Here is a 12966-nt window from a genome sequence, read left to right on the forward strand (position 1 = left end):
GCTGTATACCTCTCCACTCTTTGAGTTTTTTACAGGAGCTTTTGTTACTTTTATGATTCAAAATAGAAAAATTTGAAGTTACAAATGAACGTGCTAACTTTAGAACATTTAAATAATGTGTAAAAGTATAAAGAGGAGAATAAAAATCACCATAGTTCCACTGCTCTAAGATAAATAAGATCAACATTTACATAGTTGATATCACACAATATAATTTCTATTTTATCATACCCATGCCACCTCTGAGTTGTAATTAAAATTTTTTTTGTTAATTTGATAAATGAAAAGTGGTAACTCATTATTTTAATTTGTACTTATTTGATTACATGTAAGATTGAACTGTCTTTCATATGTTCATTAGCCATTTGTTTCTGGAATTATATCTGTTTTTGTATTTTCTGAATTATCTTTGGGATCTTAGTATTTTTCTTACTGAATTTATAAGCTCTCTGAATCAGGACTCATTTTCATTTGTGTGGCAAATATTTTTACCAAGTTGTTGACTTTTAAGTTGTTTATTTCACATAGAAAATTTTTGTACTTATTTAGTCATTTCTGTCTCTTATGCCTAAAAAGGCCCTCCGCACCCAGGGAGCAGATCCATTTTCATGGATAATTTCTTCTTTTCTAGCTTCATATTTTATATATAATTTTCTAATTCATCTGAAATTCATTTTTGGTATGTTGTATAAAGCATGGTTCTAAAAAGGTGTTTTCCAATAGCCATTTTCTCCAGTAACATTTATTGAACTCCTTCTGGCTGATTAGACTTACAACAATTTCTTTTTAAGGTTTATTACTACTCTCTCAACTTATTTTCTCCCTATTGGCATTGTATTTCTTCTAGTCTTTATTTTATTGAAGTGCTTAGTATATAAAAAAAATCTATAAAAGACTGTTGCTCAGAATCTGATAATATTAATATAAAATTTCAAAATGAATGTTTAAAATAACATTTTTTAGACTATAAATTTGCCTCATTTTGGATTAATAGTTAACTTTTTATGATTTCCTGATGAGATTGTTAGGGTTAATGTTTAACATAATCAGAATATTTATTTGAATATTTATATTTAAATATTTATAATATTTATAATTATTTAATATATAAATATAAGAATATTTATAATCAGAATATTTAAGTGATATTTAAGTGATCTCACTTTAATTTGTTTTAATAGCATCTTATTGCCAAAGGCTCTATGTATGAAGAGCTTGTGTCTAGAACTGAAGACACTTTACAAATGGATGTGCAAAATGTTTCAAGCCAGGAGTCTCTTGAGCATGTGATCACAGCTGGGCTTCAGGCAAAGATTCAAGAAGCTAAAGAGAAAGTCCAGGTCTCTCTTTAATATTCCCTATTTAGTGAATTTAGTCTTTAAAACTGAGTGGTCAGTGAGAGGGCAGGGAAGAGGGGAGGATTGCCTTGTAGTTTGGAAATGTTTTGTAAAATATGAATTTTGCCTTATATTTTATTTCTTTATTATTTAGAGCATGTTGGAAAAATCAATATAATAAATAGGATGTTCTTATGTCTAGTGGGAAAATATGAGTTGCTACTCAAAGAAAATATTTATTAACTTATGAGTTTTCTAAGAAGTTGGGCTAAGTGTTAAGTTGAGAATTTTTTGTCATCACAGATCAATATGGTAAAATTAGTAGCAGTGTTGAAGAACTCAACTGATGTTTCCCCAGACCTGGATGTCAGGCTGAAGGTGGAAGACTCACAGAAGGAACTTGAATCATACATTACAAGGGCTGAACAATTACTTGGCCAAAGAGAGAGCCAGAGAGGACTAATTTCAAAATACAAGGTGCGGCTCTTTCAGCCATCAAATGTAGGACATTTATCATTAGTAGATATAAATCTACCTCATTTGAAATCAAGATGTTTCCATCACAGTAATTATAACAAAGTTATTATAACTTTAAAAAATTTCCAAGTTTTATACATTGTTCCCCAGAAACTCTTAAAAATAAAAATTGAAACGATTTTTTTTTAATTCACATTTTACTGTATGAATGAACTCAGTGGTATAGTGTAAAAAGCACGGCTGACTTCTATGACATTGAGCAAGAATCTTAATTTCTCTGGCTTTTTTAATCAAATAAAATGGACATAATAATTCTAGTCCTATCCAGCTGCCAGTAAATGAAAATAAGGTATGTGAAGAAACTTTGAGTGGTTAAAATTCCTCAAATGTAAAATAAAGCCTTTATTATTAAAATGCATTGGTAAAAGCTACTTATGAACATACGCTTATCAGCAGTTAAAGATCCAATAGTGTTTTGTATGGAGACAGTTTTAGGTTGACTTTTCATGGTCTGATAGGCAGCTTAAGATGTATTGAAATCAAGAGGTACAAACTACTGTGTATAAAATAAATAAGCTCCAAGGATATATTGTACAGCACAGAAAATATAGCTATTATTTTATAACTTTAAATGTAGCGTAATCCATAAAAGCATCAAATCATCATGTTGTACACCTGAAATTAATATAATATTGTAAATCAATTATACTTAAAAAAAAAAAAAAGATGTGTCCAAAGCCAACTCACTATTAACTAACACTGGAGGTACTTGGGGATATGAAATAAGAGTAAAACACGGTCTCTACCCTTGGAGGTTGGACAGGTAGAGAAATATGTGTTCTTTCCTTCATTCATTTATTCAGCATTTAACAAGTTTATTGAACATTTAAAATGAGCTAGGCATTTTGGGGGAGATAAAGATGAAGTAAATCCAGAACGGTAATAGACTAACAGACATAGAAAACAAACTATGGTTACCAAAGGGGATAGTGGTGGGGTATGGGGGGGGAGATAAATTGGGAATTTGGGATTAACATATACACATTAAGTATATATAAAAACAGATAATCAACAAGGTCCTATTGTATAGCACAGGGAATTCTACTCAATATCTTGTAATAACCTATAATGGAAAAGAATCTGAAAAAGAATATATATGTATGTATATTACTTTGCTGTACAGTTGAAACTAACACAGAATTGTAAATTTACTTCAATTTAAAAAAAAAATGATGAAGTAAATCAATACTGCCAGCGCTACTGTGCACAGTTTTTTCAGGAAAAGGAGCTCCTACAGGAGCCTCTCCATTCTCCTTGTGGTCTCCTTCTCTTGTCTGGGCTCAACCCTCTTCTGGCTTTCTGGACGGTTAACCGTATTGGACCCTGATATCAGGTATTTCAGCATTGCTTTTCCCACAGTCATCTTATGCTGCTTGCACCTTGCCAGCCACCAGCTTTGACCAATTCCCACTGTCTTTTTTCCTCTCTTTTACTCCCATATGCTGAGAGTGCTGAACTAAACTTAAGAGTCAGTTCTTTTAAGTAATCACTAGGCTGAATTTCAAAAGGACAGATATGGTCAGCTGAGGAAAGAGGGAAGAAAAAGAAAAAGCAGAGGCCGCAGGCCCCTCCTCTACCAGGGAGAGGAGTTACAGTGTCAGTTTTTGCACCCTTTTCCTCTCCCTGACCATCTTCCTTTTGGAATCGGAGGCCAGGGATTTCCACCGTTTTGTCTCTGGCATTTAGTGAAGTAGATCCATTTTCACAGCAGAAGCAGAATCGCTGCCCTGCCCGGTATTGCCCTGAGACCCCCTGGGACTCCTGGGACACATGGGTGGTAGGAGCCCCCTTCCTGCACACAGGGCTAGCATGTCTTCCCTGGCCGTAAATCTAGCAATCCTCACAGAGGCTTTGGAGGAGGTTCCTGGGGGCTCAGGTTGTACCTTTTCTGCAGGAGACCCATAATAAGTATATGAATGACTTCCCACCCTGCTTAATTGCCTTCTCCCCCAGAATTACTTTCATCTTCTTGTCTCTTATAGATTTTTCTGCCCTTTCACAGACCCCAGACTACTTTTGTTCTGTCATTTGATAGTTACCTAAGCCAGGTTTCTGTCCTTATGGAGTATTGCCAGGTAATATTCTGTAAGAGTAGGTAAGTGTGAAGTAAGGGACGAACACATTCCTGGGAAGGCAGATCCCATCCCCATCTCCTGCTGCTCCTTCCCTGGGATGGGACTGCGATTATGGTTGGCCCTGGGCAAAACTTTGAAGTCCATGATAAGGGGATGTTGCCTCCTTGCAGTATAAAATGCTTATGTACAATATTAAATATTTGCTATCTTAACCCTACTATAAATTGTGTCTTATTGCAACACTGATCTCTAATACAAGCTGGTGTACTCTTAATATTGTATTACTTATGAAGTGTGGTCGTCTGCTCAATACTTAAGAATTTTAGAGGATACTTTGCCAGTGGCTCATAATAAGCCTTTCAGTAAGCCTTTTAAATATTTATCAAAGGGGTACCAAAAACCATGCTGCATATCTTAAGGAAGTCTTTATCCTGGCCTCAAATGTGTAACTACATTTGAATAATGAATATTTTGCAATTCTTTTCAAAAGAACTCAAGGGATACAAAAGGGAGATCAACCTCAATCTACCAAGAGAAGTCTCCCCTAAATCTTCAAATAGTCTTCATGGAGTCCTTTCCTGGTTCTACATGTTAAAGACTCTAAAATTCTACCTGTTAAATTAGCTTTGAGGACGTGGCAGTAGAATAAGACTTTCATGTTCTTGTCTGTGGCTTTATTTTTAGGAAGCACTAATAATTTTTAATACTAAAAGTCTGGCCAAGTATTTGAAAGCTGTTGAAGAATTGAAAAATAATGTAACTGAGGATGTAAAGCTGTCTTTGGAAGAAAAGAGTAGAGATATCTGTGCCAAGTGGGAGGTAAGAACATACATATGTGTCTGGAGCTTTTGCTTATAGATCTGGCCCTGGACTTGTTTGTCATCAGAGTCATCTTTGGTGGTCCCTTGTCTGCCCCGTATCACGGAGGGCTGATCACTGTAGGCTGTGGTTCTCAGGCCTGGCATCAGCTGGCTTCTGTCTGTGTTCATCCAATGACAGCAGTGTTTGGAGATTAAAGGGTGATTGGAAGGTGGAAAAGGGAGAGTCCAATGGCTTTCTTTCCCTTTCTCTCTTGCACAGTGCCTCTGGCAGCTGTGTCTCCCCCTGGCTGCAGGTTCCATGGATCCAGCTTCTGATGGGTGACCATTCTCCCTGGGCTCCGCTGAAGCCTCCAGCCTAGGGTGGTAGCAGCTTTCTGCCGATGCTAATCTCTGGATTACCTTACTGTCCCCTCTTTGGCTTTCATCTCTTATAATCGATTCCCTGCATTTAATTCCCTCTGTGTTAAATATTTAATGTTTTCTGGTTTCCTGGTTGGATCCTGACTAAGACAATTTATTGACACATATAAACATATAGAGTTTCATAGAAAATAGGTATAGGCTTTGGTGGCTGACAGACCTGGATCCAGCAGCTATGACCTTGGGCAAGTTGCTTAACTACTGGGAGCTTCAGTGATAAGATGGGAATAATTCCACCTACTTGGCAGGATTGTTGCAAGGATTTATATAAAGCACCTACCACAGAGATTGTGTTTAGTAAATGGTACTTAGTATTAAGTGTGTGCATGTGTGTGTGTGAATATATGGAGAGAGAGAGAGAATAAGGTAATATAATTGAATATCCACTGTTAAAGGCCTTCTTAAAACACATTTAAAAAAAAATTATTTATTTGTTTGTTTGTTTTATTTTTGGACATGTTGGGTCTTCATTGTGGTGCACGGGCTTCTCATTGTCGTGGCTTCTCTTGTTGCAGAGCACGGGCTCCAGGCGCGTGGGCTTCAGTAGTTGTGGCACACGGGCTCAGTAGTTGTGGCCACAGGCTTAGTTGCTCTGTGGCACGTGGGATCCTCCCGGACCAGGGCTCGAACCCTTGTCCCCTGCATTGGCAGGCGGATTCCCAACCACTGCACCACCAGGGAAGCCCTAATACACATTTTAAAATAAACTTTTAGAACAATTTTAGATTTACAAAATTATTACAAAGGTAATACAGAGAGTTCCAATATACCCATGACCAGTTTCCCCTGTTATTAACATCTTACATTAATATGGTACCTTTGTCACAGTTAAAGGACTAATATTGATAGATTATTAACTGAAGTTTATACTTTATTCATATTTCCACAGTTTTCCCCTAATGTCCTTTTACATCTGTTCTGGAATCCCATTCAGGATACACATTGTAGTTACTTGATATTTCTCCATAGGCTCAGATACGTGTTTTGTAATATTTTCTCCCAGTCTGCAGCTTGTCTTTTAATTCTAACAGTGTCTTTCACAGACAAAACACATTTTTAGTTATTAGAAAGAAAAAAATATGTTTCTGATATATTTTAAAACATCCTCCCCAAAGATACATGGGTGAATCAGAATTTCACATAGGCTCTATTTCTATCCTTTGTTACAACAAATATTTTTGTGTTTCTAATGGAAATCCTTTCAGTATATCCTATTATGGTTAATATGTGCCTTTGGTTTTTTTGTTTTTCTTTTCTTGGCAGTCGCTTCATCATGAAGTGTCTTTGTATATTCAACAACTAACAATAGACATCGAAAAAGAAAAACTTAGTGACAATATTGCAAAACTCGAAAAACAAATAAATAAAGAAAAGAAACTAATTCGCAGAGGAAGGACCAAGGGTCTCATCAAGCAGCATGAGGTAAAAACCTGTTTCCATTCACATTTTGTTATTGTGGGGTTTATCTTAAATGGTTTTATATGCCCTTGGCTAGGGTTAAATCTGCTCTGAAAATTACTTCAGCCCTTTTGTCCCCTGGGGATCTTCCCTTCTGCAGTCCAAGCTCTAACTAGAGCCCATGCTTCTTGTTTTTTGGAAGTGAGAAAAATTCAGAATTGAGTTAATATTTCTTATTTATATATCTCAGTGGCCCCTGTCCTGAGACTCTGGTTACAAGATGTGTCACCCGCTATTGAAGTTCCCGTAGTTACTTTTGTAAGGACATGGTGTCCTCAGAAACACGGCTCTTGTGAAAGATACCAAATCAGGATATAAACCAACCGGGGCAAATCTAATGGTCTCTTTTTGGTCCTCATCCTGTTTGATTTCTTCTGCATATTTGATAGTCCTGACCCCTCTTTTCATTTCTTTTAAACTTGCTACTGCTGTGGCTCTCTCGATACAAATCTCTCTTGCTTTTTCTTATTTTATTATTTTGGAGGGAGGCCTTCATTTTAGTGCCCTTCACTAATTTTCCTTTTTTATTGTGTTACCCTGATGTCTTAGTTTTGGGGTCTCAGTTTTTGGCTAATTTCATGCTTGCTCCAGGTACTTGTATGCACTTGGGTGTTTTAACTGCCCTCTCTACAATGATAGCACCTATCATTATCTCCAGCCTCGTCCTTTCCCCTGACCTCCAGGTTGTGTTTCTAACCAAGAAGTAGATATCACCAGTGTTCCCCAGAGACCTCCACTTCAGCATGTCCCAAACCAACCAATAATATCTCCTCTTGAACTTTTCTTCCTCTTATGTATCCTGGTTATGAAAGGCATTGCCATCTCAGAACTCCCTCCCCCATTCCCCTTTCCTTCTCACTCAGCCTTAGTGTAGTCGGTTGCCAGCTCCCATCTTCAGAAGAGCTGCTTCTTTTCCTTCCTTTCCACCAGTGTTGCCACTTCCCTTAACCTGGGGTCATTTTCTCAGTATGATGGTGGTTGCACTGTCTTCCAGCCCTATCACCAGAGTGATCCTTTTGAACCACAAATCTTATGTCACTGGTTCACCATTACTCCCGGGACATCTCCATGCTCCTCAGAAGGCCACACAAGGCCCCTCATGTGTGGCCCCAGGACACGCCTTCATCACCCCTCCAGCCATGTCCTTTCAGAACTTCTGGAGCTTTTCTTCTCTCCGCTGCTCCTTTTGCTAGGCATGACCTCTCTCCCCTTTTACTTGGAAGGACTCCTACGTGTTCTTTCCACCTCTAGCTCAGATGGCTCCTCCATGTGAAGGAGGCTTTCTCTGGCTCCTTAAGGCAGGTAGTGGCCCTGTCATAGCACTTGTCATGTGATATGCTCATTATTTATGTGACTACTGTTGGGGAGGAACAAATTTTCCTCTACCCTTTTTTTTTTTTTTTTTTTTTGCGGTACGCGGGCCTCTCACTGTTGTGGCCTCTCCCATTGCGGAGCACAGGCTCTGAACGCGCAGGCTCAGCGGCCGTGGCTCACGGGCCCAGCCGCTCCGCGGCATGTGGGATCTTCCCAGACCGGGGCACGAACCTGTGTCCCCTGCATCGGCAGGCGGACTCTCAAACACTGTGCCATCAGGGAAGCCCTCCTCTATCCTTTAAGATCCCTGGCTGGGTCTGGAAATTGAACTGACAAAGACAGATTAACAGGAGAAAAGCATACACATTTTATTGAATTTTTATATGCACATGGGAGCCTTCACAAGAGCATGATGACCCAAAGAAGTGACCAGAGCAGGAATCTTTTATACCTTTTAGACAAAGAAACAATACATTTGTGAAGAATTGACAAGACAAAGGAGTTTGGGCTAGGGATAGTAAAATGGTGAAGAAGAAACTAGCAAGATAAGGGTTAGGGTACAGGGTTTGTTTGCAGATTCCTTTGGTCCCATCTCTGGGCTGATAGAACTCTGTCTCCAGTAAAATAAACTTTATTTCTTGCCTTTAGGTAGAAAAGGGGAAACCTTTTCTGTTTCGTTTTTCTTTTTTTTGGCCATGCTGCGTGGCTTGCGGGATCTTAGTTCCCTGACCAGGGATTGAACCTGGGCCCCAGCAGTGAAAGCGCGAAGTCCTAACCACTGGACTGCCAGGGAATTCCCTCTGTGTTTACTGCTTCTTAATTGCCTTCAGTTCAAAATTATTTTCACATCCTAAACCATAATGGAAAAGAATATGAAAAAGAATGTATATATATGTTTAACTGAATCACTTGGCTATACAGCAGAAACTAACACAACATTGTAAATCAACCATACTTCAATTAAAAAAAGTAATTTTCACATCAAAGAGGCATACATTGGGTTGACGTGTTCTGGTTTCCTTCACTACGTCACTGGGCTGCAGCGAATCCCTTTAGGGCTGACTGCTCGTCTTTGTTTCCAGTGCCCATTCCCACACCAGGCATACAGTGGATGCGCTTATAAAAGAAAGTGTTGGGGTTTTTTTTGTTTTTGGTTTTTTCCCTTTTTTTAAAAACATCTTTATTGGAGTATAATTGCTTTACAATGGTATGTTAGTTTCTGCTTTATAACAAAGTGAATCAGCTATACATATACATATATCCCCATATCTCCTCCCTCTTGCCTCTCCCTCCCACCCTTCCTATCCCACCCCTCTCGGTGGTCACAAAGCACTGAACTGATCTCCCTGTGCTATGCAGCTGCTTCCCACTAGCTATCTATTTTACATTAGGTAGTGTATATATGTCCATGCCACTCTCTCACTTCATCCCAGCTTACCCTTCCCCCTCCTTGTGTCCTCAAGTCCATTCTCTACATCTGCATCTTTATTCCTGTCCTGCCCCTAGGTTTTTCAGAACCTTTTTTTTTTTTTTTTTAGTTTCCATATATATGTGTTAGCATAGATATTTGTTTTTCTCTTTCTGACTTACTTCACTCTGTATGACACACTCTAGGTCCATCCACCTCACTACAAACAACTCAATTTTGTTTCTTTTTATGGCTGAGTAATATTCCATTGTATATATGTGCCACATCTTCTTTATCCATTCATCTGTCGATGGACACTTAGGTTGCTTCCATGTCCTGGCTATTGTAAATAGTGCTGCAGTGAACATTGTGGTACATGACTCTTTTTGAATTATGGTTTTCTCGGGATATATGCCCAGTAGTGGGATTGCTGGGTCGTATGGTAGTTCTACTTTTAGTTGTTTTTTTTTTTTTTGTGGTACGCAGGCCTCTCACTGCTGTGGCCTCTCCCATTGCAGAGCAGAGGCTCTGGACGCGCAGGCTCAGTGGCCATGGCTCACGGGCCCAGCCACTCCGCGGCATGTGGGATCTTCCCGGACCGGGTCACGAACCCGTGTCCCCTGCATCGGCAGGCGGACTCTCAACCACTGCGCCACCAAGGAAGCCCTCTACTTTTAGTTTTCTAAGGAACCTCCATACTGTTCTCCATAGTTGCTGTATCAATTGAAGGTGTTTTTAAAGTCACTCACATCTGTTAGTTTCTAATCCTCAAGGACTAATCATGTAAACTCATTTGAAACACCTTCCCTGCTTTATTTCCTCAATCAGGCCTGCTTTTCGGAGGAAGGCAGCCTGTACCAGCTTGATCACCACATGGATGTCCTGCGGGAGCTGTGTGAAGAGCTGACTTCACAGAAGAGTCAACAAGAAGTGAGGAGAGCGCTCAAAGATTACGAACAGAAGATAGAAAGTCTTCGGAAATGTGCTTCTGAGATTCATATGACACTGCAACCCACTGTGGGAGGCACGTCGAAAAACAAGTTAGTGCCTCATAAGAATAGCTGCATGTCAGGGAGAAATGAGATAAACCCTCTCTCGAAATCAAATGACACTGAGTATTATTCATTCTCTTTTAGGCTTTGTTTTTCTCCCTGTATTTTAATACGCAATTTTGATTCCTTCCTAGGGGTACTGCAGACACATCTGAGAATGGAGGAAGGAATGCCCTCAGTGAGGTTCCATCTGCAAAATCAGATAGTCAGCCACCAGCTGAAAAGGTGTTAAATTTGGATAATGTATTTTAGAAGTAAACCCAATGAAAAAATCCAGGTGTACAAGAATCCACTTCTCATTGAGTGTTGCATTTAATTATCTGATTGTTTCCATCAGCTGAGAATTCCCACTTAAATAATGTAAGGAAGATTGCTTTTCAAAGAATTAGAATACAACAAACCAAAGCTATGGCAAGCATAACTTAATCTTCCTCTGAGGATACCAACAGTTCTTTCCAAAAGAGACCATTTTGAACCATTATGAATACACGCTGTCTGCGTGTTACTATTGAGAGCACAAGAGGCTGAGCTTAAACTGCACAGATGCTTCAGTGTCATTGAGATGAACTAGTTCATTTGTCATTTGTCTTTTTCTCATTATAATGTCTTTTAATTTCCTTGGGAATTGGATTTTCTAAATTCTTAAATTCTAGGAAAGTGGGGATCTGCTGTGTATCACAGCCCAGACTGCCTGTCAGAAGGGGTAGGGAAGGAACAAGGTGTATTTTTTTTCAGAGGTCTGTTCCTGCATGCTAGGATTCTGTCTGCCTTGGACCATGGCTATGTGGTCACAGGCAGAAACAGCACTTAGGGGCTGGGAGAACTCCTTTATCCTGCTGACAGACCAATTAGAAGGTGAGACTCAGTCTAATAAGTCTCCTCTGTCCTATGGAAAGACCTTTCTCTGAGCTGAGAAACTTTAAATAAATTGTATTATCTCCTGGTTTGGGGTATAAAGAATCAGTGATATCCCTTTGTATCACAAAATGTTTATCTCTTCCAGACAATTAAGTATATTGAATATAATATGTTTACTATTTTGCATATTTGCTTAGGCAATGGAATCGATTAAGGATTTCAGCCTGGAATCCAAGTTAAAGCCTCAACAGGAGGAAAGCGTTATGGAGAAATATGAAAAGGATCACAGTGCATCTATAAATAGTTTACTAGAGAGGTAAACTCTTTTTTAAAAAAATTATTTTTATTGACATACAGTTGATTTACAATGTTGTGTTAGTTTCAGGTGTACAACAAAGTGATTCAGTTATACGTACACACACACATATATATGTATATATATGATGTATGTTTGTATGTATATATCCCTTTTCAGATTCTATTCCCTTATAGATTATTACAAAATATTGAGTATAGTTCTCTGTGCTATACAGTAGGTCCTTGCTGGTTATCTATTTTATGTATAGTATTGTGTATATGTTAAGGAGAGGTAAACTCTTTTAAACAGCTAGAAAATCCAGCAAAAATCTTTCATCAGTGCAAATGTTATACTTTAATAAGTAAGTTTTTATTTTCCTTTAGTCATAATTTTTGCATGTGATCCAGTAACTTAAGCAGAAATTCTCTGGGATTTCCTCATGGACAATTGACAGTAATTAAAAAAAAATTATTTTAGTCTTATTTTTAAAATTAAGTAACATTGCATTTAATTTTTTTCCAGGTATGATACACACAGAGACAATCTTGAACTACACCTGCAAAACAACATTGTCAGGATTATCTCTGATTTCTCTAGTGACAAGGAAAGGAGTAGTGTTTGTCTACAGGATAAACTGACAGATCTACAGGTAAGTACTGAAAATATTACTAGAGGAGTTTTATCTTTTATTAGAAAATAATGCCGCCATAAGTATAGGCTTCACCATTTTTGTTGCGGTCTCATATGCTAGATGTTTCTGAAGAACTCTCGGTCACCGGATTTCAGGAAGACACCCAAACCCAGGAAGGAGTTTGTTCGGGGTGCTAATTTATTGCTCATGCTCTAATTTGATATTCTATATATTGTGGCTTGCAGAAGTTTAGATTGTGTTTGGGATGGGGAGGAAGGCTTCAGATGAATTGGTTGAAACAATGTGTTTGAAGGCGATTTCAGCCAACACAGCTTCTGGTTTGCTCCAAAATTAGCAATATGTGAAAAACCAGCGACTCTGAATTTTTGTTTCAGTCATCTATCATCTTAACCAAATTGTCACATTATCTGTCCGATGTTGGATAATAAGAAAGGGGGAGGTCGTGGAGGGAGTTTTCTCTGTACATGATGGATGATCTTGTGGAGAGCCGTCAGAGGGAGTACTGCATCTGACTCAGGAGCTGCAGAAAAAACAATCTAGTGATGGGCACACCAATCGTTAAGTTCTACAAATAAGCATCTTCCTTATTTTGAAGATAAGCTGTGCATTGCAGTGCAACACCCTCATGTGCTTGGATGTGCATTAGAGTGAACCCTTACAGAAAGCCCATCAGGTGGAGAAAAGGTCATGCGTGCTTCCTGCAATGCCCTCTCATATTTTCTAGTTATCTTCCTTT

The 12966-nt window shown here is 38.6% G+C and overlaps 1 protein-coding gene across 3 annotated transcripts in view; it reads left to right on the forward strand.

Moving 5' to 3' along the window:
• SYNE2 (spectrin repeat containing nuclear envelope protein 2) overlaps nt 1-12966 on the forward strand; it is a 271795-nt gene that overhangs the window by 66467 nt on the left and 192362 nt on the right. For all 3 annotated transcript variants that reach the window (XM_030855184.2, XM_030855186.2, XM_030855185.2), the window contains exons 19-26: nt 1182-1340; nt 1641-1814; nt 4634-4768; nt 6454-6612; nt 10199-10410; nt 10557-10647; nt 11478-11596; nt 12101-12227. In XM_030855184.2, the coding sequence (XP_030711044.2) occupies nt 1182-1340; nt 1641-1814; nt 4634-4768; nt 6454-6612; nt 10199-10410; nt 10557-10647; nt 11478-11596; nt 12101-12227 (1176 nt within the window). The remainder of the gene's footprint in view (nt 1-1181; nt 1341-1640; nt 1815-4633; nt 4769-6453; nt 6613-10198; nt 10411-10556; nt 10648-11477; nt 11597-12100; nt 12228-12966) is intronic.

Source organism: Globicephala melas, chromosome 2, assembly GCF_963455315.2.
Source record: "Globicephala melas chromosome 2, mGloMel1.2, whole genome shotgun sequence".
In the NCBI taxonomy this organism is placed as follows: domain Eukaryota; kingdom Metazoa; phylum Chordata; class Mammalia; order Artiodactyla; family Delphinidae; genus Globicephala; species Globicephala melas.